This window comes from Ochotona princeps, chromosome 9 (assembly GCF_030435755.1).
Source record: "Ochotona princeps isolate mOchPri1 chromosome 9, mOchPri1.hap1, whole genome shotgun sequence".
NCBI classification, from domain to species: Eukaryota; Metazoa; Chordata; class Mammalia; order Lagomorpha; family Ochotonidae; genus Ochotona; species Ochotona princeps.
The window spans coordinates 18,970,747-18,997,536 of NC_080840.1; the positions used below are offsets into that span (position 1 = coordinate 18,970,747).

The 26,790-nt window shown below is 43.0% G+C and overlaps 1 protein-coding gene across 1 annotated transcript in view; it reads left to right on the forward strand.

The window, feature by feature from the left end:
* EXT1 (exostosin glycosyltransferase 1) overlaps positions 1 to 26,790 on the forward strand; it is a 267,779-nt gene that overhangs the window by 231,102 nt on the left and 9,887 nt on the right. Inside the window, exons 2-8 of the mRNA XM_004580696.2 lie at positions 594 to 687; positions 2,098 to 2,205; positions 6,476 to 6,595; positions 14,515 to 14,647; positions 17,088 to 17,206; positions 18,732 to 18,827; positions 23,825 to 23,914. Coding sequence (XP_004580753.2) covers positions 594 to 687; positions 2,098 to 2,205; positions 6,476 to 6,595; positions 14,515 to 14,647; positions 17,088 to 17,206; positions 18,732 to 18,827; positions 23,825 to 23,914 — 760 coding nt within the window. The remainder of the gene's footprint in view (positions 1 to 593; positions 688 to 2,097; positions 2,206 to 6,475; positions 6,596 to 14,514; positions 14,648 to 17,087; positions 17,207 to 18,731; positions 18,828 to 23,824; positions 23,915 to 26,790) is intronic.

Sequence of the window (26,790 nt, forward strand, 5' to 3'; positions counted from 1 at the left end):
TCCTCCAGGTCTCCCACATGGGTACAGGATCCCAAAACTTTGGGCTGTCCTCGACTGCTTTCCTAGGCCACAAGCAGGGAGCTGAATGGGAAGTGGAGCTGCTGGGATTAGAACCGGCGCCCATATGGGATCCCGGCTTGTTCAAGGCGAGGACTTTAGCCACTAGGCCATGCCGCCGGGCCCCCCAAGTTATTTTTAATACTTTATTGTAGAGCTTAGGTCGCTGAATGGCTTTACCTGAAAGACAAAAAGTGGAGCAATGGTAGCAGCACCATTAACTTCTTTTTTTTTTTTTCTCCTCTTGAGCCTGTCAGGGGCCCCATATTTATTCTGGACACAACAGTCTGGTTTGGGAAGGAAAGACTGGGCCAGCCAAATTTTGACTGGAACCATCACACTTGTCTGTGTACAATACGGCTGAGAAATCCCCGAGACCGTGTGCAACAATCAGTTCACGTTTGTTCTCTTTTGTGCAACAACACTTCCCTCCCTGCCCTGGTGAATGGAAAGGTGAAAATCTGCACAGGTGTGTGCCCGCTAGTCCTGAACCTGCCAGCAAGCCCTCCTCTGCTGACTGCCCGCTCTCTCCACAGGTATGATTATCGCGAAATGCTGCACAATGCCACTTTCTGTCTGGTTCCTCGTGGTCGCAGGCTTGGGTCCTTCAGATTCCTGGAGGCTCTGCAGGTAAGAGACCCCTGAGATGTCCCCAGGAGAGAGCTGAGGATTGAAGTCAGATGGTGGGGCGGGGAACAGACCTTCCCATCTCTCTTAGAGTAGAAGTTGTCATTCCCTTGAAGAGTCTGACATTTTCCCCAGTAGAGTCTGAAACCTGTTTGAGCTATGGAGAGTGGAGTGAGGGTTAACTCCTTGCCTTTGCAACCTCAGGATATATAATGGCTTGGCCACTAGGGAAGGCAGGCTCTTTGTGGACATGTTTACAAACAGAAGGCAGGCCTGATTGCCAACCTGGCCCACCAAGACCTAGCCTGGGCTCCTCGGAAGAGGCCCTGGAAGCCAATCTCAAGGGCAATGCAAATGGTGTCTTGTCAACACTCCCGGAAGGTGGTGGTGCATATGTGTTTCAGCTATTGCAAGGCCTTGCAATTCAATGGTGCTAGCCCTGGAGCCTGCATAAGAATCTCTGCACATCAGCCTGACTGCAGAAAGAGAGTACCCACCAGGAAGTTATAACCAGTGATTGCAAAGAGAAGGCATGCTGCCTCCCTGCCTCTCCTCCTGCACTCCTCAGGCCCTGCTGGCTAGGTTCTTTCTTCCTTGCCACCTTGCCTGTATCTGTGCCTTTGCGGCAAGACTTCAAACATTTCAGTCCCTGTCGTCCCCCACATACCGGAACCTTCCATCTTCTCCTACAGAAGAACTTCCTGCCCTTGCAAGTCCTGACCAGAGGCTTCGGTGTTCTGCAAAGCAGACCGTCACTAATGTCCCTGTAGCCTTCTCACATGTTACTTGGTATTGGCTGTTGGGAACCAGTTTTTGTCATGAGCCCGGTTTTTCTTGGCTGCCAGGGCCCCGTGCTGATAGTTGATAGGATTGGGCTGTGGCCAATGCAGACTGAAGGGAGCCAGGCCTGGCTTCAGGGGTTGGCATAGTGAAGGAAAGGTGAACAACCTGGTAAGTCCACCTAATGCCTCCTTGGAATGTTGGGCGCGTTCTGCTGTTCGTGACATTGAGTAAACTGCCGTGCTCGTGAATGCGCGGCAGTTACATAGTCAAAACCGTTTGTATTCAAGGTTGATTTTATGTTTGAATTTTGTTGGTGGAAGCTTTTTTTGCATCAATAAAACTTCTGCCAAGAGGCAAGTCATTTCAATGAAAGTAAGGTCAAGCAAAGCATGTACTAGAATAGAATTAGGGTCTTAGCATTCTAGGGCAACATTTGCAAATATTAAGACCTAGTCCAGATATACAGCCTTTATGTAACGTGGTTACTCCTAAATGCGTACTCTCCCTCTGGCCCAAGCAGTGCAGCAGCCATGCAATGCCAGGGAAGGCCAGCAATTGGATTCATTCAATCTGATTGCAACCATTGCACTTCTGCTTTCCTCTCACTCACGGGGTCCCTTCTTTTCTCAGGCTGCCTGCGTCCCTGTGATGCTCAGCAATGGATGGGAGTTGCCATTCTCTGAAGTGATTAATTGGAACCAAGCTGCCATCATAGGCGATGAGAGATTGTTATTACAGGTAAGCAAGGGGCTGTGGCCTTCAACAGATCAGCAGATTACGGTTGCCCCTGTCCACACTTGCAAGGAAGATGAATCCAAAAGGTCAGCTGTATAAAAGAAATCTTATCGAGAGAAAATTGCCTGTGTCATGGGGAATATGAAGTCATTTAATATGATATCACTCACTTTCCAATGCAAAATCTGCCCAGGTGCATGGAGTATATAGTCTGGGAAGGAGACTTGGCAGTTGAAGAGCATGAGTTCGGATGATAAGAGGAGGTGAATCTTCACTACCTTCCGTCGCCAACATTTTTAGAAATTTAGAAGCCAGAGAGTTTTTATACAACCGTGCAATGTTATATTCCTTTCTCCTACGTTTGCCTTCACATGGATTTTCAGAAATAGAGAGCTGCCTGGGGTGGGCTTGTGTGGTTAGTGTTATTACTCTAGTAATCCAGCCGGTGTGGGTGCCTGAGCGGGTGTTTCCTTAAGGAGGCATATTAACAAGATCAGCCCCTGAGAAGGTTTGAATGGCTCAAGAGCTGCCTGGGGAGAGAGAGACTCTAGTCAGGAAAGACTCAGGGGGCTGGACTAGCTAGCAAGGAATTCCAAAGCCCTTTGGGTAATCATGTTTTAGATTCAACCTGAAAGGCCAGTTTTTACTTTTAATACTACAGAATATTTTTAGTGCTTTTCATGGCTTATTATACTGTGTTTTCCAAGCATCACAATTATTTGTAGAATGACATTTTTTCCCATTTTTTCCATGTGCTCTTTTTTCTTTTTTTAATGTGCAGAATATTGTACCTCTCTGTCATTGGCTGTACTTCAGAACTGCTGGCCGGTCAGTGGGCTGGTGAACCAATTGCTGTCTTCCTAAAAGAAGAGGTGAAATGTCTGTTACGGACAGGGCAAGGAGTTAAGCAAACTCAGGGCACCCTGGCTCTCAAAATGTTGTTGTTTTTTTTTTTTTCTGTGGTCCTCATCTCTTTGATTTGGGACCTCAGAAGCAGAAGAAATATGGGGTCCGAAGAATGGCAGACTGTTCCTTTAGGCTCATTCTGCCCTTAAATATAATGCAGTGTCTTAGGTGTTCAGTAAAGAATCTGGTATTCCTGAGAAAGGGCTGTATTGATGGTAATGAGACTGTCTTAGGATTTCATGAGGAAATCAGTGCAAGACAACTGAGGGAGAATTCACACCCAGAGATCTTGCATGCCTAAATCATTACTTGGAAAGTCAGACAAAAGCAGTCTATGTGGGGCTTTTCCCTGTTGCCTTTCTTAAGCCATGTACATTCATGCAAGGAGATCTTTAAGAAGTAGAGGACATGAGAAACATCAGGAATGAGCTCTCCATTCATGTGCCCAGGTGCCCTTGAACTTGTTATGAACAGATTGCAGCATTGACCTTGAGATTAGGTAACGTTCGAGGTGCTAGCATTTCTTAAAAGGAGATAACCATTTAGCCCCCTTGGCTTGACTTTGAAGATTTTGTTTTCATTCTAACCCCCCTTGCACCCAAACTTGCCTGTATTTTTTCCCCTCCCATATGCAGTCTGGCTCTGTACAGCTGGCATCATATTAAACAGTGACAATTCTGTCATTAACAATGGCTTCAAAGGGTTGGCATGGCGCCCAAATGTCTGCTCTGGGAAATGTTTTTGTTATATTACCAATTTTCATTTCCTGTTTTAGAACAGCTCAGATGTTTTTATTTGCATGTATTTTTGTCATCATATCAGCAAGAGAGCTTACCGTGGCTTCCCTGTATCTGTTTCTGGTAGATTCCATTCGATCTGCTACCATCCATGACCTTTTATTAAGACTTTTTGAGTTCGTCAGTTTCCAACACAAACTGGAATGAGATTGTCACTTTGCCTTACCGGTCTGTTTCGACACAAAGATTAGTCACTGATAGGAAAATGTCGTTAGAACTTAGAACTTGTCCTTCTGATCTAAACAAATTATCTTCCAGAGCAAATTGCAGCAGAAAATCTTGCACTTGAAATAGTGAAGTCAAGATGTAGCTGCACGTGCGAATCTTAGGGCAGTGTGTTGGACGGTGCATGTGAGTCTTTTATCCCTTGTCTAAGCTCACTTGGCTGGCACCATATAGCTTCGATAGCTTAAGGCGTCTATCTAATAGATCCGTTCTTTATGACCACAATAAAACTGAGATGCCAATTTTTGTGTGACTCTTAGAAAATATAATTGATATACTGAAAGGGTGTGATGATTAAACTTTTGGGCAGCATTTTTTCCCTAATCTTTCTTTGACTTATTAAGGATCTGCAATGTGATTTCTGCACCTTCTTTAAGTATGTTTTATTTCCTTTTGACCTAGACCTGTGGTTTCATGTTTATACTTGCCTGCTTGTGTTTCTTCACTGCTGTGAATTCAGACAGACCCTGCAGGGCCCAGTCCTACTGGCTCGTTTTAGACCTTACCACAGCAAGTGAGCCTTTGCTTCTGTGTAACTGTGAATCAGTCCCACCGCTCTTCTGAAGGGGAATCCTGAATCAAATAACATGCTGCCATAAACTTCTGCTCTCATGGAAACTCAGTCGAAGTCTTAGTCAAACACCACGAGTGACTTTCCTATTAAAGCAGACATCAGTGCCTCCATCCTGCAGCCCAAGCACCCCTGACTGCCTGATTATTCATGCATTAGGGAGGCAGGCATGCAGAAAGAGGTGAACACAAAAGGCCAGTGGCTAATCACAAGGAGTCTCCCGTAAGAATAGACACTCCACAAATGAAATAGACCTTGAACTATAGGTGACTATGGGGAGCAAACCCAGAACATTTACCAGAAACCCACAAAGCACATTTCAAAGCTACAGATCCAGGCAAGTTAGCATGCAGCCATTGAGCACTTGCTCTGGCTTTGAACAGAATCAAACTCTCCAAGTCTAACACTGATGTCAATAATGAAAACTGGCAGTAAGCTGTCTTCTCTAAGCTTTCCATGCTTAGATACTGTTAAGCACTCATATAATCTTCATTACAACTTTATGATATTAATACAGTATTATCATGTTATAAACGAAGAGATATAGCTTTTGAGAGATTATCTAATGTATCCAGGGAAACCCAGATAGTACGTGGTAGAGTCAAGAATCTCACCTTTATCTTGTGACACCTCCGCCCCTTTACCTAACCATTAAGTTATACTGCCACAAAAAATAATAATGCCCCTCCAGTGGCTTCAAATGGTAGTGTGCAATCAACTCATTTCTTGAATAGCAACTACTCTGCTTAGCTTAAAATATGTAGCAAAATGAGCAGGACATGGTTCCTTCCTGTGAAATTGTTTAGTCTAGTGGAGAACAGTGATGTTCACACAGACCTGTCATTTGAGAAGTTCAGTTCGATTCGGGTGAGGGCTGGAGAGATCTGAACTCAGAGGGAGAAAGAGAAGGTGTTTGCTCATGAAAATCATCATTTTGGCTTCAGGTTGGAAAGAGACACTCTCATATATTCTCTAAGGAGCCCTTTCATAGTTATTTTGTAATTCCTAGCATGACAGAGCCTGGAAGTCGTTGATGGATGGAATCTCTTGGGCTTTCCTCAAGGCTGTGGCTACCTTTCTGCAAAGCCACATTCAGAGTCAAGGGTTTCTGGAACTGTGAGAGGTGAAGAGCCCATTGTGACTGTAGGAACAACCTGAGTCCCAGGCATCGTGCAGCTCAGTCTTCGAGGTGAACTTTGGCTGACACAATTTTCATGCATTCAGAGTCTCACGTCTGGCTTCCTCTCAGTGTCCCTTGTACCTGACACTTTTTTTAAAAAAACATTCATTTTTTTTTTTATTGGAAAGGCAGATTTACAGAGGGAAGGAGACATAGAGAAAGATCTTCCATTCACTGTCATTCCCCAAGTGGCCTCAGTGACCACTGCTGAGCCAAACTGAAACAAGGAGCCAGGAGCTTGATCTGGGTTTCCCACACAGGTGCAGGGTCCCAAGACTTTGTACCATCCTCCACTGCTTTCCCAGGCCACAAGCAGGGAGCGGGAAATGAAGTAGAGCAGCTGGGATATGAACCGGTGCCCATATGGGATGCTGGCACATGCAAGGCGAGAACCTTAGCCTCTAGGCTATGCGCTGAGCTGAATCCTGACATTTTTAAGGACACTTCCATTTAGAAGTTGTTGATTTTTGTTAGATTTGTATGCATGAAGCTGAATGGCATGGAAAATAAAAGCCTCACGCAGTAGCGTTGGTTCAATCGTATGCATCTTTTGTGTTACAGTTACAATTACTGTGTGTTCACCTTGTGTTGCAGGTTCCTTCTACAATCAGGTCTATCCATCAGGATAAAATCCTAGCACTTCGACAGCAGACACAATTCTTGTGGGAGGCTTATTTTTCTTCAGTTGAGAAGATTGTATTAACTACACTAGAGGTAAGTGAGACGGCTTGGCTCTTGAACTTGAATAATGGTCCTTTATTCGTGCCTCTCAGCCTTTTGCTTGGCTGTTGGTAATGTGTAACTGGTAGATGTAACAAGACCAGACTCGAAGATGTCAGTTAACCGTTTCGTACCTGCCTAGCTATGCCCCAGCAAACCCCCATTTCTGAATATCAGGAGGACAGCTGCTACAGGGGGAAATGAATTGCCTTGACCCTGAAGGTTTCTCTATCTTACATCATTGCAGAAGCATGTGGGTAATGACTGTCTTCCGTCACTCACACTCAATGGCATCCTTTGAGGACATGTTTCTGGAGCTCATTTAGAAAAGAAGAGAGTGCCCAAGTAAGGGATAATCCTGTTCTATTCTAAAAATATGAACAGTTTCTGGAGTCCCAGAGTTCAGTTGCGCTGGGAAATAGCAAAATTAATCTCATAACATACAACTGAGTTGACCAGTGTCAGTGTTTAATTAAGGTCAGTCAGGGTCCCACCCATCTGGTGCAGAAAGGGTTAAGCTTTATGAAGGCAGAAAATCTGAAAAGCAGCTGGGTACCCACCCTCAAGTTGCTTTTTTTTTTTTTTTTTAACACAGAAGGTAGAAAAGCATGGAAGCCCTGAGATGATTAAAACCTTTGGCAGCTGAGCAGACAGCACTGGCCTAAGGCTATAGCGAAGTAATGCAGAATGCTAAGAAAAGACTGAGCAAGTGCTTACTCCTGAATTTACCAGTTTTGGGGTGGGAGTCAGGGATCGTCTGGTGAGGCTGAGTGTTGAGGTGATGCTGGGGTGTCCACAAAATGAGCCGAGTGCCTTCATGAGTGCCTTTGTAAAGACTTTTCTTTGAGAATGTGATTGGGACCACTTAAGGCTGAGAAGTCCGAGTCATACCCTGGAAACCGGCGTCCCGGGCAGGTCTCTCTCGGTTTTCATTCCATCCGTCCAGGCCGGAGCTGCTGTGCCTCGGGCACGCGGGGCGTCTCTCCGTCTGCAGCTGCCCAGTGCAGAGGAATCCCCGTCAGTGGCCTTTCAGGCACCATGTGCGTTTTCTTCATTCTGGAACCAGGTGGAAGAGCTCCTTAGGACGCAGGCTCAGCCCCTTGAAGGGGACAGGCTTACCCTGGCTTCCAGGAGCTTCCTGGTTGCAAGTAGCCTTCGATTTTTCCTCCAAGGAACTTCTCAGTGAAAAACACTTTTCACTTCTGATGCCAGCAGCAGTCTTGTCCTCAACCAGGGCCCTCCCTAGGACCCTGTCTGAAAGAACTGATTTACTTATTTTTGGAGTAGAGGGTGTTTCTGGTGTGAATTTTAGAATACAGTAGAAATATTTAAATATTTAAAAACAGTGGAAATATTTAAAACAATGATTGACATGACATGCATACATGTAAATAGTTATTCCTTTATTTTAAGTATAAACTGAAATTTTATTGTAATTTTTAATCTAAAAGGTCTTTCTGTAGGGCAGGTGGTTAGCCTGGTGATGAAGGGGGCTACATCCCTGAACACAGAACCTGGATTCAATGCCTGATTCTGTCTCTAAACTCCAGCTTCCTGCCAGCCTGGACCCCATGAGGCAGTGATTCATTCATGCAAGAGGTCTAGACTGAGTTCCCAGCTCCCAGCTTAGGCTGGGTGCAGCCTCAGCTATTGTAAACTTTTGGAGAGGGAACCAATAAAAGTTTTTGTGTACTTATATTGTAACTGGCACCCATATTGAAAGCCAGCGTCTCAGGTGGCAGCCTTACTTGCTATGCCACAACACCTGCCCCATATATCACTTCATTTAAGTTTTCAATTAACTTTCAATTTGGGTGTGTTACAGTTGCTTCTGGTTTTCATCATAACAGACATCAGGCAAATAATCTCAAAGCCAAGGTATTGTACTGTTTTTGAGATTATGTCCTTAGCATAAATCCCTTTATTTTAAATTCCTGGTTCAGCAAATAAGCTGAGATTTCTCATACGATTTATCAGTTTTCTTGTGATTGAATTCAACTTATTTATGCTTCGTCAAGCTTATATGAAAGAACCCATTTTGATTGGATTGAACTTGATTATAAATACATTTATTTTATTTTTTGATGAGGTTTATATAGTTAAGACGGATGTATAGTCATGTGAACCACTAATTAGGGTGGGAAAGGTCGAAGAATGGGGGAAAAAGAGAGAGGCAATTGTTTTTTCTTTGTGTATCTAGGGTAAGGGGGCAGAGCAGGGGGGAGGGCTGCTCCCAGCAGTCTAACTGCCTATTAACTTGAGGCTGTTTGTTTTGTTATGTTTTGTTTTTCCACTTTCACAAATGGTGGTCATTATGTCTTTAAAAATGAAAACCATTTTCTTATTTTCATTTTTCTTCGGTTTCTTGCTCAGGCAGCTCACAAAGAAAGAACTAGAAATAGTCATTATATTATTGTTCATTTTATTCTCATTAATTTTAAAGAGCTTATTATATTAAAAAATTAAAGCTTGGCTCTCATGCAAAATTTCCCCCCAGTTGACACAGTTTTGTCTTCTGAGGCGGCAGTTTCCATCTTTCAGTTCCCTACTTGCTGCTGTTTATAAAGAACTTTTGAGCTCATAATTACACAAATGCATACACAGGTTATCTTATAATTTTCTAGTACTTCCATGACCAACTTTTTACGTGTAGCTTAGAATCCAGTTTGCTTTTGGATAAGATATGTATTGACAGATCGGCTTTTTTGCATATAAATGATTACCTTATTGCCTAAACAGTTCTGATTGGTCTCTGGTATTCTCACCACTTCTGTGTATCGCTGAGTCTGCACCTGCATCCGGCCTTCTAACTTTGCCCAGTAGATTGCCTCCGTCTAATACACGCTGACCTTGTATTTCAGTTGTTTTCACCCTCAGATGCCCTCCTGTGGTGAACCCCTATTACCTGAAGCAGTCTGTCGCTGCTCACTATTTATTTTGTTTCTAATCATTACTGATTTCTGATTGTGTGAAAAATGTACTTATCCACATATGACCAGCCACATACATTTTAGACTACATTCCTGCCCGTTTAGGATGAAGTCCCTGACATGAAATTACTAAATAAATACTATAGGCATTTCTTTTTTTTAAAGAATATTTATTTGAAACAGACGGAGAAAGGGAAAGATACCGTCCATCTGCTGGTTTATTCCTGCAACAACCAAGCATAGGCGAGGCTGATGCCAGCAGCCAGCAACTGCACTGGCTCTCTTCCATGGGTAGCGGGAACCAAAGAACTTGGACCATCAGCTACTACTTTGAGACAAACATGCAGGGAGCTGGACTGGAAGAATGGACTTGTTAGGCCTGAGAACAGTCACTGAAATGACATTATGTCCCGAGTGTTAGCTCAGCTCAGGTGCACCAGCATACCCAGGAAAGGACAGGCATTCATTACTGGGGCTCATAGTGTGTTTTGCCAAATAATTCTTCAGGAATCAGCACAAAGTCTGGCAAACAATCTGGAGGAGACCCTGTCTTGTTACACTCTTGTCAGCCTTGAGGATTATAATTAAAACACACACATATACAGTCTTGCTAATTTGCCGGATAAAAGATAATATCTCATTAATTACATTTCTTTGGAGTATACTTTATTGCATAGACCTAGTCTCTTGCCTATTAAGTCAGCAGTACTCAGTTATCCTGTAATAACAGTGGATGTGTTGTATTCCTCAGAACAGAATCTTAACTCAAGCTTTTGTCATCTCTGAACCTGGAAAAGCCCATCTTTGCCTTGGATTTAAGTCGTGTAGTTCTTTAACAACCCAGTTGTTTTTTAAAACACTGAAAACTATTTACTTTATTCAAATTTATAGCGGCTGTCGAATCTCTTTATATAGTTCCAAGATTGTATTGTAGCGATTTGACCTCTCAACAAAATTGCAGGTGAGATACCATTCAGTTTCCATCTTAATTCAGAACTCAGATTACCCCAAAATATGACATAAACAGAAAATCATACAAAATATTCCCCACATGTACAAATAAGCAAAACTGATGTGTGTATAAAAACAATCTTAAATATCACATATCAAAAATGACCATTTGCCTTAGATCTTAGGAGATTTAAGTATTTGCTCAGTGCCAGCCCTAGAGCTGTAAATAGTGCTTAGAATTGAAAACAGGACACCTCATCCTTCTCTTCAGTACCAGCATTAAAGTACTACATTTCGTTGGGTACAATATGGAAGGGTTCTGAGTATTGTTTCTGGTCTGATTACAACTTATAATGCTGGAGATGGCACCATGGCATAGTAGACCAAGCCTCCAGCTGTGATACAGGTGTCCAGAACTATGGGCACCAGTTAGAGTCCCAGCTGCTCCCCACCCCCCCGCTCTCACTCTCTTGCTCGCTCTCACTCTCTCTCTCATGCATGCGTGCGATTTATTTATTTTTATTGGAAAGTCAGATTTACAGAGAGGAGAGACAAACAGAAAGATCTTCCACCTCTGATTCACTCCCAAAGTGGCCACAATGGCCAGAGCTGAGCCATTCTGAAGCCAGGATCCAGGAGCTTCATCTGGGTCTCCCACACGGGTGCAGGGTCCCAAAACTTTGGGCCGTCCTCGACTGCTTTCCCAGGCCACAAGCAGGGAGCTGGATGGGAAATGAAGCTGCTGGGATTAGAACCAGCGCCCATACGGGATCCCGGGGCTTGCAAGGCAAGAATTTTAGGTTACTGCTCCTGGCCCTAGCTGCTCCACTTCTAATCCAGCTCCTTGCTGTGGCTTGGGAAAGCAGTGAAAGATGGCTCAAGTCTTTGGGTTCCTGCATCCTTGTGGGAGACCTGGAAAAAGATGCTGTCTGGATCAGCTCAGCTTGGCCATTCTGACCAGTTGGAAAGTAAACCAGTAGATGGAGGTCCTCTCTGTCTCTCCTTCTCTCTGTAACTCTATCTTTCAAATAAAAATAAAGTAATCTCAAAAAAAAAAAATCCCTAGTGCTGCATCTTTGAATAAGGGATTTGCTTACTGCCTTTGGGGTTCAGTTTTGTTTTGTACAAATTGAGAAGTGACAATGGGGCAATGATAGAATGCTGTGTAAGCACGTTCCTTCATGAATGCCATTATTTGTCAGACTATTGCACAACAATTTGTCAGAAGCTCAGTCAACGTTAAGGAGAGCAGATGAAGTCATGAATTGAAATAATATAGGGGAATAGCTTAGGGTGACTTGAAAAGCACATTTTTAGTGAAGTTTCATAAAGTGTTGTCCATTTTCCTCTTTTCTCATCTAACCATGTATATTTAAATCATTTTGTTGGTGCTGCTACACAGTGATATTTAACATTATTGAGATAATAAAAGTCAATGACGTAATAGAAATAGGTGATTGATTTGCTTTGTAGGGAGGTAGCCAAATGATATCATTCTGTGTATGAGACAACGTTGCTTTGGTCAAAAGATTGAGCCGGGGCCACATAGCATGGCCATAACCCACCACCAGTATTATTATGTCGCATTGTAAAGCAGGTGACACATAAGAAAGAAAAAATAAGGAGCCAGTTTTTTCATCTTATATTCACATTAAAAATAATACTGTTCTTACTGAGTATGTTATTTGGGATGTTAAGATACAAATATTTATGTATTGTGGGCGTGTATGTGTGTGTGTGTGTTGATTTTCTTTGCAATTGAGGGCCTACCTTCTGAATGTTGAAGTCTTTTTCCATTACAATAGGGAATATACTCTGGGTGCCAGCAGAAGATCCCGGAAGGTGACTAGTGTAGCCAGAGGGAGACTGAACATCAGTAGAGGATCTTTGTATCTGGTAAAACAAGAGCTATACATACACTTGAGAAAGCAACTGATACACACCTTTTAGAAAGACATTTGACAGCAAGTATGAGTCCCAACGAATCCATCAATCCTAAATGTGGAAAAATTATATCCATAAAAATTTCCATGGCTTTGTGAATATGTGGGAAATGCCTGTAATCGATAGTATGTATGATACCATACTTGTGCAAAAAAATTTAAAGCCACGCCTAACAGAAGGAACACAGGAATGAGGTGTTTTTCTTTCTTTTTTTTTTTTTTTACTAGAAAAGCAGTTATAAAGTCCTAGTACAAATCATAGGTTTTTATCTCTGAGAGCCCATTGTAGTGAGTGCAGGATGTTGTACCAGTGAGCATAGGGAACCCAGCAGGTGGAACTGGGCTTGAGTGAGGTCAGACTCAAAGGTGCATTTTGCACTCCTCTCTGTGCTGCTGCTGTCTGGATTCCTCTGAAGGGTGAAATGCTGCTGGTTGTTCCAGAAGAATATAATTTCCTATTATTATATTCTTACATGGTAAAGATAGCAGCATTTTGATCCTGAACCAAAAAGCCCATGACAGAGGGGAGCCCAGACCACCAAAGTGAGTGACGACCTGCTTTGGGGTAGCCTCAGGTTTCCTGTCATTTGATTACATGTTGCATTCCCAATGCGGTCTTTGTCTACTCTGTGTCTTGATAACCAAACTTATTTCAATGATCCACATGCTCAGAGGTACATAAATTTTGAAGGAAATTTTAAAAAGGAGTATCTAAATGAGCAACTATGAGGAGAAATATATCAATGGTAGATTTGGACAGTGCAAATAACTTTTTAATGGAATAAATAGAATGCAAAGTAAAATTGCTTGTTGTGTCAGAACCCTTCTCAGCCGTGACATAATGCCTAGACAATAACATTTACATATACCTCTTGTACTACAAAGAATGAACATCAATATTTTTGCTAGGTTCCTAAAATCGCTCCTAAATTAGAAGCTTCTATGCAGCCATACAAAATTAGGATAAAAGATGAAATGCAGATAGCATTGAATTAAGAGATTTGAATTCTTCCAACTTTCCTGTTTCCTTCCTTCTCTCACATAAGGCAAATAAATATGATAAGGTTTGCAAATAAAATATAGCTCACTTTCTTGTCTAGTCACTGCAGGAGATGAAATGAAGGTGTTAATTTCCTTACCAAATATAACTCCAGTTAAAACAGTCTGTATTTAAAATCACACTGCATTAAAGTATTGGTGATTTAGGAAAATGATGATTTAGGTATTAAAGCTCTTAAGACTCATTTCAGGATTTTTCTCCTTTTTTAGTACAAAAATATTATTGAGGCTATGAAATTCTGTATCAAGATAATTGGCAAATCATATCTTAATGAGTGGGTAGTGTAATTACAAGTGTTAGAAAGTCACAGAGAGAAAATCATAAAGTAGACTAATCATGATCAATTGACAAATGGTTTAGGATGGGAGAATGGTGGACACAAAGTGTAGAATTTAATGATCTATGAGGTCCTGAAATCCAAAGAACTTAATTAGCTGGCTTGACTATTATCAGTCTTTGTCCTATTATGGAGGATGTTTCGAATAATTGTTCACTCACTACTTTTAAGGTGAAATGTAGCAGAACTTCAGCTAATCAGTAGTCATAATCCTGCGATTGACTTTGAAAGGAAAATGAAATTAGGACACACAAAGGAATACACCTCTTGAATTAAAGAAGCAAAGCAAGACCCACAGCTCTCAACTATGGCATACCTTCCATATACTTCCAGCTCAGCGTGGGCTTGGTCCACACTGACAGCTGTGTGCCCTGAGGACACGTCTCCCAGCTCTGCATCTGGAACTGCTGCTCGGTTCTCACATACTCTGTTTTGTAATGAGCATTCTCTTGGTAAGGAAAGACAAGATAGCATAGGTGGTTATACTGTAGTTAGCTGGGAAGTCTAAGAGGCTGTCATTATTCTTTTTCCTCTTTTCCTTTACTTACTTCTGCTCTCACAGATAGTTTTATCAGTGAGGGTGCAAGGGGTACCTCAATACCTTGAACAATCACCTCTCAATACCTTGAATTAAGTAAGACTAGTCTTATCAGAATCTCATCCTCATGGTGTGTCACACTTTCCTTTTCTAGATTATTCAGGACAGAATATTCAAGCACATATCACGAAATAGTTTAATTTGGAACAAACATCCTGGAGGATTGTTCGTACTACCACAGTATTCATCTTATCTGGGAGATTTTCCTTACTACTATGCTAATTTAGGTAAGTAAATTCCTTCTAGGGAGCTGCCTTTCTTTACCCTCAAGATGTGGTCAAAATGAGAAGCTCCTTGGTGCTTTATTGTACAGCAGGTTCCTAACGAGTTGCGTTGGAACTGGTTTGCTGAACCATGTTGTAAATGGTCTGTCAAGTTTAAGAATTGTAAATCCAGTACAGCATTGTAAAATGGGAGGGAGGAAACTCATTTCTCATTATTTAGTAGACTTACTTCTTTTTGAGAAATTGGACCTTCAAGTTGTGAATCATTTTGAGCATGGCAATGGGTTAGTTGTAACTTAAAACTTCATCAAAAATAAAAGAGTTATAAGAGGCCTCCCTATTTTTTTTTCACACTTCTATTCTCTATCCCATCCCAAAGAAAAACTGAATGGTTGTTGTAGTCAAACCTAATAATAAGGGGAAATAACCAGAAATGTATGTCAAGGAAATATAGTTATTCTCTTAAAAAACAGATTTTTATTTCTTTTGAAAGGCTAAAATACAGAATGGTGAAGATAGGGAGAGAGAGAGAGAGAGAGAGAGAGCGAGCAAGTAGGAAAGAAAGGAAAGCAGGAGAGGAACAAAGAGAGAATTTGCATACACTGACTCTCTGCCCAAATGGTTGCCATGGCCAGAACTGGATTAGGTTGGAGCCAGGAGCCTCGAGACTCATTGCGTCTCCCATGTGAGTGCCAGAGCCCAAGCTCTTGAGCCGCCTTCTATTGCTTTCTCCTGTGCATCAGCAGGGAGCTCTTGGTAGCTGGGACTCAAACCAGCACCTATCACAGGCATCACAGCTGGCGTCACAGGCAGCAGCTCAACCCACTGCACCACAGTGCCAAGCTGGTTACTGCAAATAAGACCTAAGCTCTGCTCCTGCTCAACTTTTAATCTAATCACAACCAGCAGAAGAGAATGGACTGAGATGAAGCTCTACAAAAGGCTACTGCCTTGGCATAGACAGTTATGTATTTAAGTCCCTAGTTGATCTCACATTAATGATATTTGGCACATTACCCCCTGGTCACGGTACCGAACATGAGACACCCTGGGATAATAAAGCATGTCTCAGCATATTCTGCAAAAGAACTCAAGATTTTTCACCAAACCTTTCCACCCTTGGTTAAGTTTCACATGTCAAACTTAAACCCCATCAGGTGACGCTTAAAGAAATTCATGAACTAACGTGTCAATCCAAAACTATACCTGTTATGGAAAACACATCAAATTTAGTGAATCATCCACTTTGGATACTATATTTCTAATTTAGCGATTCTCTGAGTGAAGTAGCTGTTGATAAGAATTTCTGTGTATTTCTTCTGAAGTATTCAGATCTTCATTCAGAATTAGCATATTAAAAAGTGTTTAAATGTTTAGCATATTGAAAGTATTTAAATGATATTTCCTGAACTATCCCAGAAAGATCTAAAAGCAGTGACTTGCTCTCACTGTGGGCAAGGTAGTTCTGTTGCGTTTCTTCTCTGCTGACCAGACTTTGTATGTCTAGAGTAGAAAGGTCGGCTTCTCTCAAAAAGCACAGTTAATGAGCTAAGTGAACGCTATGGCTTTCTTTACACAACAATTGTATAGTCCTATAGCACATGTAATGTGTTTCTCACCTTTAGCCCATCAGTTACAAACCTTAACTGGAATGTTCCTGCACTCGCTCTACTTCACTACTGCACACAGAAGGGACTGCTCAGCTGTGGAGGCTTGCTCCCCAAAATGAAGATGACGATGAAATAGCTGTGTTCATGGTGCTAACAGTAGCAGCTAATACAAATTGAGTGCTTACTATTTGTTAAGCCCTGATTTAAGTGCTTCGTATGCAATAGCTAATTTAATTCAGATAGTAACCCTGATAATTTAATAGTTCCTGTCAGTCTGATTTCACTGCTATGCAAGCGCAGAGTTAAGTCGTTTTTACAAGTCCCATAATCACTCAGTAGTACAACTAGTATTTGGACCTAGTGTTCTAGAACTTTCTTCCTAGTTAGTACATGAAACACTATTAATCTGGCAAAAGCCCTTAATTACCTTGTTAAGAATAAGACACATGCAATATATAGAGGGAGCACACATTTTTATAAATACATATTAAGATCTCAGAGGTTAGAGTTAAGTCTTTCTTAGGAGTAGTGAGTGGGCAGGAGGGATGTATTTAAGACTTTGGACACCAAAGAAGCTGAAGGGATATCAGTGGAACATCACCAAAGGAAGAAGCGGATGCTCCAGGGAGGACACACAATGATGTGTATGTTACTGAGGCCTGTAGATGCAAGCAGAGTAGTTAAACAGCAGCTTTTCACCTGGTTTTTGTTCTGCCAGGATGTAAGACGAGAAGCAGCCTTGGCTCCAGGGTGGGCAGTGGAGCAAGAAGAAGTCATTTGCTGAGTCTGGTTTCTCATTGTTTCATTAGGCTGCTCTCTCCTGTTCATTTCAGGCTTAAAGCCCCCCTCCAAATTCACCGCAGTCATCCATGCGGTGACCCCCTTGGTCTCTCAGTCCCAGCCAGTGTTGAAGCTCCTCGTGGCTGCAGCCAAGTCCCAGTACTGTGCCCAGGTGAGTGCCACGTGCAGCTCCTCAGCGCTCTCCTTCCCCACCTGTTACTCCCTTTGCGTTTGTCATTCCTCCTCATACCCTCTTCATCAACTTAGAGATTCTATGGAATGAAGTATGCCGCAATGAAGGCTGAGTTACAGAGAACTTTTGTACTAATACAAGGCTCAGTTACAAATTTTGAAGATGCTTCAGAGTTTATGGAAAGAAGAGTTAAAAGATAAGTGTATTTTATTGCAAAAAAAAAATTAGAATCCCATATGTATAAGTGGTCTTCAAAATGGATGAAAAATATATATGATGAAGCGCCATGCATAAATTTCAACATTTTTTAACACCAAAATCTTATTTTAAGTATTTTCCTTTGTTTGAAAGGCAGAGGGACTGAGAGAGAGAGAGCTCTTCCATCCACTGGCTGATTTCACAAATGCTTCCAACAGCTGAGGCTGGGCCAGGCCAAAACTGGGAGTCTAGAATTCAATGTGGATATGCCATGTGATTGATACTTCAGCCGTCACCTGTTTCCCCGGGTGACAGTGCCAGGAAGCTGCTTTAGAAATCAGAAAGTCAGAACTCAGGTTCTGCACAGGTACTGAGCGACAATTTAACCACTGCTGCCAAGGAGCCTCCCATTCCGTGAACTTTTTGAAGTTCCCTTGCAGTAAGTATTTGCGTACTTATGCACATACGCTAACACACACAAGCCAACACATTCTTTAAAGACTATATAAGCACATAATTTTGCTTTGAAATGTGGAAATGGTACGGTAACACCAGAGAGGTCACTGGTAGGACCCAGAAAATGAGTTCCAGTGACAGAGGCAGATTTGTTTCAGTCCAGAGACATCAACCTTCTTATTTTTCACAGCAACTGTGACTAATTATAAAATTGGGAGCAGGAGATTGTGTCTATGGTAACAGTATTTTGCAAATCAGTACCACTGCCAGCATGTCAAGGGTGACTTGCTCATTTGTGAACTATTTGGTATATAAGATGATTTACAAAGAACTAAATCACATGCAAGTATGCATTTTTGAACTAACTGCATTTATTGGAACTTATAAAATGACTTAAAATCAGCAAGCATTCTGGAAAATCCAAAAACATGAGCTCATCTTAGTTCTGTCTCAAATCCTTTTTATTTCTCTCACATTGCCTGGTGTAGCGCACAGTCAAAGCAGATGTTCAAATATTTCATATACATTTTTTTTAAAAAAAATTTAACTTAATGAGAATGTAGGAAACAACTTTATTAAGCTCCAACAACTCTGGAATTAGCTTATTTTCTATGCAGCTTCCTGGTACTTCCCGACACACCAAATTTTTAGGTTCCTCTTCCTGTCCCCTTTCAGCATTGAAGCAGCAGGGTTCTGAAAGTTGCATAGAGCTGGACTGATTTTAAAGTTCAGTTTTGGGGTCAGCCAGGTTGTAGACTACACCTTCTCTTTCTGTGAGAAAAGCCTTTTGGTTGGAGCCCTCCATAAATACAAGCCAATCTGGCCATCTAATGATCCCCATTCTTTTCAGATCATAGTTCTTTGGAATTGTGACAAGCCCCTTCCAGCCAAACACCGCTGGCCTGCCACTGCTGTGCCTGTCATTGTCATTGAAGGCGAAAGCAAGGTAAGACTGGAAGGGGACTTGAACCGCAATGACATTTCCATTTGTCCGTGGAGCACTTCGGGTGCGGGCCCCAGATGTCTTCCTCCCCTTTGTGAGAGCTGCTTGCCTTGGGTTATTTTTTCTCTAAAACTGTATTCAATCCTTAGTTTTGATAGCTAGGGGCTTTGAGATCAGCCAAACACAGCCTTTTAACAGTAATTTAATTGCTTTGCTGGTATACCCATGCTTAAGTTCTCTAAACCTCAGTTTCCGCATGCACAAAACTGGGAATAACAATACACCCCTCAGAGTATTGCTGTTAGGGGTGAATGAATCCTGTGCGTGGCAGTAGTAAACTTTCCAAGAGGTGAGGCTGAAGATAGGTGTTTCTGCATAAGTCTTCTTAGCTGGATAATCCCATTGAGCTTTGTCTTTCAGAACAGTGGATCTAGCCCACATTTCTTTTTAAAGGACACCTTCAGCTTGATTTTCTTCAGGATCTCCATCCTAGTTACTGCCCTCCTACTGTTCTGCAGTTCACATTTTATTTGGGAGGAATCTCTTTTTTGGCCCTTCCGGGACACTATTTGCAAGTGTCTTAAATTGACATGTGAGGATCTGTCTCATCTGGTCCTAGCCAGCCTTTCCAGACTTTCCTCTTGTTGCTTTCTCCTTCAGATCCTGTCACCTTCCACATTTGATCATTTGCACTTATTATTGTCCCTTGCAATATGCCTTGACAGTCCTGTTGTGCTTGTCAGTCAGTATTTCCGTGAATCCTCCAAGCCCCCATTCCCCAGTCGCTGCTAAACAAAGCTCAGACTGGTAATGTCGTGTGCCTAGGACACTTTCCCTCTTATGTTCCCGTTGGTCAGGGCATTGCAAGAATGTATTGTATCAAATCCCAGGTTATTAGGTTGAACCACTTAAAATCATCACTTTGACTCACCCAGAGTGGCTGATCTGATGCAGTAAAAGACAGTGAAACTTGTGACCACCACATAACACAATGATTTATGCACTGTCCTGTGGCTCTCTGTACTGGACTCTGTCGTATTCATGGAGCACCCAGGGTGGTATGAAAGGTGTAGTCCCAGCATTCATAAGACCGGAGTCGAGCAGAAGAGTTATTGGAGAGCTGCTCCATAGGCATTTAATGAGAAGAGCTGGATGTGAGAATAGTCGCATGCCTCTTGGCATCAGTCTTCCTTTCCCTTTTGAATTTATCCCACCATACGTGTGGCTGTGTGAAAGGGCCTGCCCACCAAAATCTCCTGCCTGCTACTGCTTACATCCATCCCCCTAGCAGAGAGCTAAGTGTAGGGATGTGGTATTCTGATTCCAACCCCTGAAGCCCTGCACAGTTCTCAACTGCATGCTGCTAACTTGGAACAGTGAGATTCTTTTTCATGTTTTCTTAGACAAGGTCTCCCTTTGTAGATATTGTTTTTGTTTGGAAATGTCAGGATATTCACGCCAAGTCCAGTCTGATTCACTGAGAGTCATCCTGACTTCTTTGTGTTACATTCTTACACCCTGAATCCATTGATTGTTATGTATTTCTTGTTGGGGAGAAGAAATTCTGTTCCTTTATTTGTCAAATAGTGGTGAGTGAAGAGGGTGATTATGGTGCCCTTCTTGTGTACTTTGTCAGAGGGCTCCTGTTAGATGCCTCGTATTCTCCGAGCCACATCCAAATGTGCATTCCTGACAATTTATTCAGTCCTAGCCTCCACCTCGGCCTCCACTTCCAGTGGGCCAGATGGTTGCCAAGACTTCTTCCTCATTTTCACCTGGTTTCATTGCCCTGGTTTTCACCTGGGTATTGCTTCAAGCTCTGTATTCTAGGAAATTTTGGTCCCATCTTGCGGATTAAGTGAGATATTATATAGGACTTGCTTAGCCCTATGCCTATGATATGTACCCACTGCTGGTTCCAATAAATGGCAGCTATTCTTGGGGCAGGGAGCCATTATCAAGTCAGGGTTTGTGTTGTGGGCTGTATGTCGGCCTTTATTGTTGCCTGAAGTGTGTTACTTCACCTCTGTATCTCTGTCCCTCCTCCGGTCATGGAAGCAGTCCTGATGCCTAACTAATTTGGTAGCTAAAAGGACCAAGTAATGTCCTCTGTTGATGATACAAGTTCAAGAGACAGGAAACAGAACCTTTGAAATGTATTTGTTGGCCAGATGATAGGGATGAAGCCCCGTGTCTTCCTTGTTTGCTCAAAATCTCCACATCTAGCCTTGTACTTTAAATTGATGTGTTTGTGTCAGCTGCAAAATTCTGTTTTGAATTTATGGGCCTTGTCTTTGCTGTTTTCCCCTATGGGCTTAACAAGGGAAAGGTCAGGGCATTGCTAAGCTGCCAGCTAATGGTTTCTGTGTTAGTCAGTAGACATGTAAACAGGTGCAGAGGAATTGCTTCAGGCATGGGCTTCTGAGCCTTGTGTGTATAGAGTTGCTGATAGCTTTGTGTTTTATTTCGAAAGCCTGAGAAAAAAAAATTGATTTTCAGAGACTCTGACCCAGCTGACAGATGTGTAGGCACAGCCCCTGAAGCCATTTTTGCAGTAGTTACATCCCTGGAACTGCTACAGATGGTTTAGGATGGGCCCTTTCCATTCCTTAGTGTTCATGAGCCCTGCAGCGACACCAGCATGGAGGAGCAGGCTTCTTGGTAGCAACACAGCTGAGCTTCTCTGGGCTGTTCAGACCAGTGGGAATGGCACCTGCAGTGTCAGCTTTTCTCCATTCCCTTTGTCCTGGTGTTTACCTGCTTCCCTGCCTGCGGTTTCTGCCTTCAAGGTGGGTGGTGGCTGTGTCCTTGCAATCCAAGTGAGAGGTTGAAGAGGGCATCCTCACCCTTGAAAGGATTTCCAGGGGAAAGTGATGATGTGCAGTTGTCGGTCTTTCCATACCTGAGACAGATGAGCACCATGGCCAAAGAGATCTGTGTGCTGGCACCGTCAAGGTGAAATCCTGAGTCTCCTTTCTCGGTGTCAGCTTCCTCCTTTGTAAAAGGGGGTTGTGGTAGTAACGAAGCAAAACGATTCCCATCAAGGACTTAGAACATGTCCTGGCACACAGTACATCTATGATCTTAAAGATCAGCATTCTTTTTTTTTTTAAGTTTTATTTATTTACTTTATTGGAAAGGCAGATCAGAATTACGGAGAGAAGGAAAGACAGAAAGATCTTACATTCACTGGTTCACTCCCCGAAATGGCCACAGTTGCTGCAGCTGAGCCAATCTGAAGCCAGGAGTCAGGAGCTTCTTCCAAGTCTTCCACATGGGTGCAGGGTCCCAAGGCTTTGGGCCATGCTCTACTGCTTTCCCAAGCCATAAGCAGGATGCTGGATTTGAAGTAGAGCAACTGGGACATGAACCAGCACTTACAAGGTAGATGTAGCCATTGAGCCATCGTACAGAGCCCAGAGATCAGCATTCTCTGGTTAGTTACCCTATGGTGCTTTCAACACTGAGATTTAAATTGTGACTGTCACAGGGTAGTCATTACCACCTCACTTTCCCCAGCTGATCCTTTTATCCGCCACACCACCAGCACCAGGCACACAAACATGCGCAATGCAGCTCATCAAAGCCGATCCTGGAATTGTGCCAATAACTTTCTGAGTCTGTGGACTATATGTCTTATGTATCCAAGTGTTTTTTTGTATTTAAATCAGGTTATTTTCCTATTCATGGAATTATTTCTAAGTACTTCCTTCCTTGATTACTGGTGCTACTAATATTATTGTGCTTATAATCATATAGTCTTTCTCATCTGGGCTGAGAATAATATGCAGTCAGATTCGTACATGCTGCCTGTACATTCCAACAGTGTGTGTCCCTCCATTGGTGTTTGTGCCAGGAATCACCGCTTCGTGCAGCCACTCCTGTGCCCAGCTGGTGCAGATTTTTTCCTTTCTGTTCTTATACCTACTGAGCCCCCATTGGCAGTGCCACCTCTTCTTTGTAATGGCTCTTCGAAACAGTGGGTGGCTCCATGCTCTGGTCTCCTGGCATCTTTGATCCCTGGGTAGGATTGCTAGTCCACCTCTTGACCTCCTTTGTCAGTTGAATACTCCTCCATGACAGGGAACTTAGCCAATGTGTCTTGCATACTCTCTTTGACCAACCAGGTTGCTGGTGCACGCACCATAAACAAGTGAGTCTAGCCTGATGGGATGTGAACACATTATTGTTGAGAGCTGAGAAAGGACTAGACTAGTCTTTAAAAATAGGAAGGAAAGGGGGGAAAAGAAAAGATGAATTGAATTGGAAAATCAGCTATACAAACAAAAGGAGTGAGACAGAAAGAGAAAGACTGTTGCATCCTCTGGTTCACTTCTCAGATGGCTTCACTGGCTGGGCCAGGCCGAAGCCTGAAGCCTGGAGCTTCATCTGCATGTCCCACATGGTGGCCCAAACACTTGGATCATCTCCTGCTGCCTTTTCCATGCCATGAGCATGGAGCTGGATTGGAAGTGGAGCAATGAGGGACGATGCTTTTGGTTGCTGGTGTCAGAAGTAGTGCTTGAAGTCACTATGGCATAACTCAAGTCCCAGAAGTAGAATTCTTTATGAAAGTGGAGATACTGAAATTTTTTTTAAAGATTTATTCATTTTATTACAGCCAGATATAACACAGAGGAGGAGAGACAGAGAGGAAGATCTTCCATCCGATGATTCACTCCCCAAGTGAGCCGCAACGGGCCGATGCGCGCTGATCTGAAGCCAGGAACCTGGAACCTCTTCCGGGTCTCCCATGCGGGTGCAGGGTCCCAATGCATTGGGCCATCCTCGACTGCTTTCCCAGGCCACAAGCAGGGAGCTGGATGGGAAGTAGAGCTGCCGGGATCAGAACCGGCGCCCATATGGGATCCCGGGGCTTTCAAGGCGAGGACTTTAGCTGCTGGGCCCGAGATACTGAAATTTTATTGACAGTAAGACTAACACTCTTTTCCTCCCTCCTTCCTTTCTTCCCTCCTGCCTTCTTCCTCCCCATTGCCCAGGTTATGAGCAGCAGATTTCTACCGTATGACAACATCATCACAGATGCAGTGCTCAGCCTGGATGAGGACACCGTGCTTTCAACCACAGAGGTAAGAACACCCGTGATGGAGTAGCCTGCCAACGGAGCAGGCCCAAGATGTCGAGTGCCAGAATCCCTCTTGCCCTGGCCCTGGTACAAGTCAAAAGGACTCTTCGTAACTTCCAGCAGAATTGGTTTTCATCAACCCAGTTGATGTTAGCTCCTTGTTGCCACCCGCCCCTGAGGCATTTATTGCCCTCTTGGTTTTTTCTGCTAACCTCTCAGCATGGCTGGTACACGTCACCTCTCAGCTCCTGTCTGTTTAACCGGCACAGCTGCAGGCAGTGGAGGAGGGGCAGAGCACTGTGGTCATTATTTTGTAACCCTGTTGTCCAAACAACCTCATCCTTAGTTATTGACCTTAATGCTGTGTGGGCTGGGCATTGCCTCTGCTGGGGAACACTATTCTAGGTTCCAAAGGTAGATTTTTTTGCCTTTTTTTTTCCGTTCACACAAGAGTAAATGGGTTCTCTTTAAGGTTCAGATGGAGATCCCTGCTATTGTGGATATGCCAAAAATAAGACTGTCTAAAGAATGTGTGAGGAGGAAAGAGATGAGAAACGGAAGATAAATAGGGTAGAAAACCAATTTTTATGACTTGAATGTGTATTGATCTTTGAAATCTTACTTTAAACTGTAGGTGAGATCAAAGATGACTGTATAAAATGCAGTATTTCAGAAATGTATTATTAATGGTAGCAGCTAAAAAGCATAGAGACTTTACTACATAGACTTTCCCTCAAGCTTTCTTTTTCTCTTACTATTCACAATTATTTTTGTTTCTATTTAAACAGTGGCAGTACTTGTACATACTCCCTGCCATAGTACATTGATGTTGATGTCATTGGCTTCTGCCCACACAGTGGGACTAGGTTTTGCCCCAGGCTGGTGAACTCCACGTCACTTTGTTGAAACTCCACAGATGCTGCCAATTTCCATCAGATAATAGTTGGACTTATACAGACATTATGCACCAGAGCACCCTGAATAACAATAGGACAGAGTGCCTCGAGCTCCCCTTTCTGTGTAACCAAAGCTCTAGAAGTACCTGTTGAATGAGATGTTGGGGCAAGGGATGTGTTCTGCAGGGACTGAAGAGGGAACACGAAGCTGATTGTGTCCTGTGTGCTTGGTGGGAGAAAAGGCTTCTGAGGAAAATATAGGCTTACTATTCAAAGAGGAAGGTAGCTATGGAATCCAGCGTAGGGGACATTCAGCATTTTTTGTGCTGATTTCTGCAAGGAAAGATGGCATCCCAGGAACACGTGCATTCAACAAGTGTTTAATGCAAGATGTCTTTGTTCTTATCTTCATGCCATGTTCTGTGGTTCCACACTTCCTGCCTTTATCTGTCAGAATTCTTGCAGCAAGGAGAATGGATTCCAGATGACTCGGGTTAAGGGACTTGGTATTACTTAGGGAGGTCTGAAGCCCACAAGAGATGCTGGAATCATCTGGCAAGTGGCAAGAGAGGGATATCGCTCCTAACCTCTGGGTCTAATGGAATGGGAAATGCAAATTGTGCCTCTTTAATCCTTGGGGGATTGAAATAGAAGGCAATAGCCTCCTCCCCCATCTACCAGTATGAGAAAAGCTAGGATTATGGGAGGTCATGGCTACTGCTACCAGGATGGGGGTACCCAAGTATGAAGGGGATAGGGAAAGATCTGACCTCTCTCGACTTACGTCCATGCTCTGTCCCAATAAATAGCATCCATCAAGGAAGAACAAGGTAGTGCAGTGCCTAGAGAGGCATCTTCCCAGTGCCCAGGGCAGGACATGAGGAGGGGGAAGTGGAGGACAAACCCTGGTGTGGCAGCTCACTGCTGCTGTGGTGTAGTGAATGAGTAGCCAAGACAACAATACCTGAATCATTGTCTTATGACCAGAAGTATTGGTTTGTCCTGTATCTTACCCTGGGCACAAGGCAATCAGCCTCACTGTGGGGTTTGTTTTTCCCTGTCCTGTGGAGTAATAACTTTGTGTTGCTGTGATGGATCTGCGCATTGATGAATTTCTTTTCAAAGAATAGCAATTCCAGCCACTCCAGTGCATGCTGGGTCAGGGGGGGGACATGTTTTGTGTGTGAAGTAATTAGAAGTCAATGTCAGCTGGGAATGACATGTAAATTCAAGAGGCTGGCAGTTGGGTTGCTTTTACCTGCTGATTTGTTGTGTGGTTGTATTGCCTAAAGTGGTCATGGGCAAGATTTTCTCTTTTTTATTTAGTTGAATGTATGTTGGTTGCCTCACTTCTCTCTGAGGAAAATTATTAACTTGCTTGAATGTCTCTCTGTAGCATTAAGGGTAGATTTTTTTAAACCGCATCTTATAAAGGGTATTAGATATAGTTGGTTTATAGTTATGTACATTTATCTGGGTTACTCCAAAGCCTGGAAAGAAGACAGATGTTAATTTTTTAAGAGAAAAGGCCTGAAGTTGACCTTTGCTTTCTTTGAAGTGTTAATGATCTGCATGAAAGCTGGAACTATCACCAGAACCATAATTTTATCCGAATTTACTTTTGAGTTCCATTTCAAAGGAACAAAGGAAACAGCTCTGAGACAGCAAGGAATTCATGTGATAAAAACACCCTATTGGGTTCTATAAGTCATTGCCAGTGCATATGTTTCCTTTTCGAAGAGTAATGGCAAAACCCCAAGCTCTGACTGCCAGCCTGATCCTTTGACAAGAGACCACGTGTTACACTAGCCCAACATTTGGCAGCATTAGTATTGAGCATCAGTGACAATGTGTTGGTTATCACAGCCTAATTTCAGTTTTCTGGCAAAAGCTGTCCACTCTCTTGGTGGCTTTTCACTTTGAGATGCCCCACTTGCCATGGAGCTTTCTTTATGTACCACCACCCTACTTCTTTCCTTCCTCC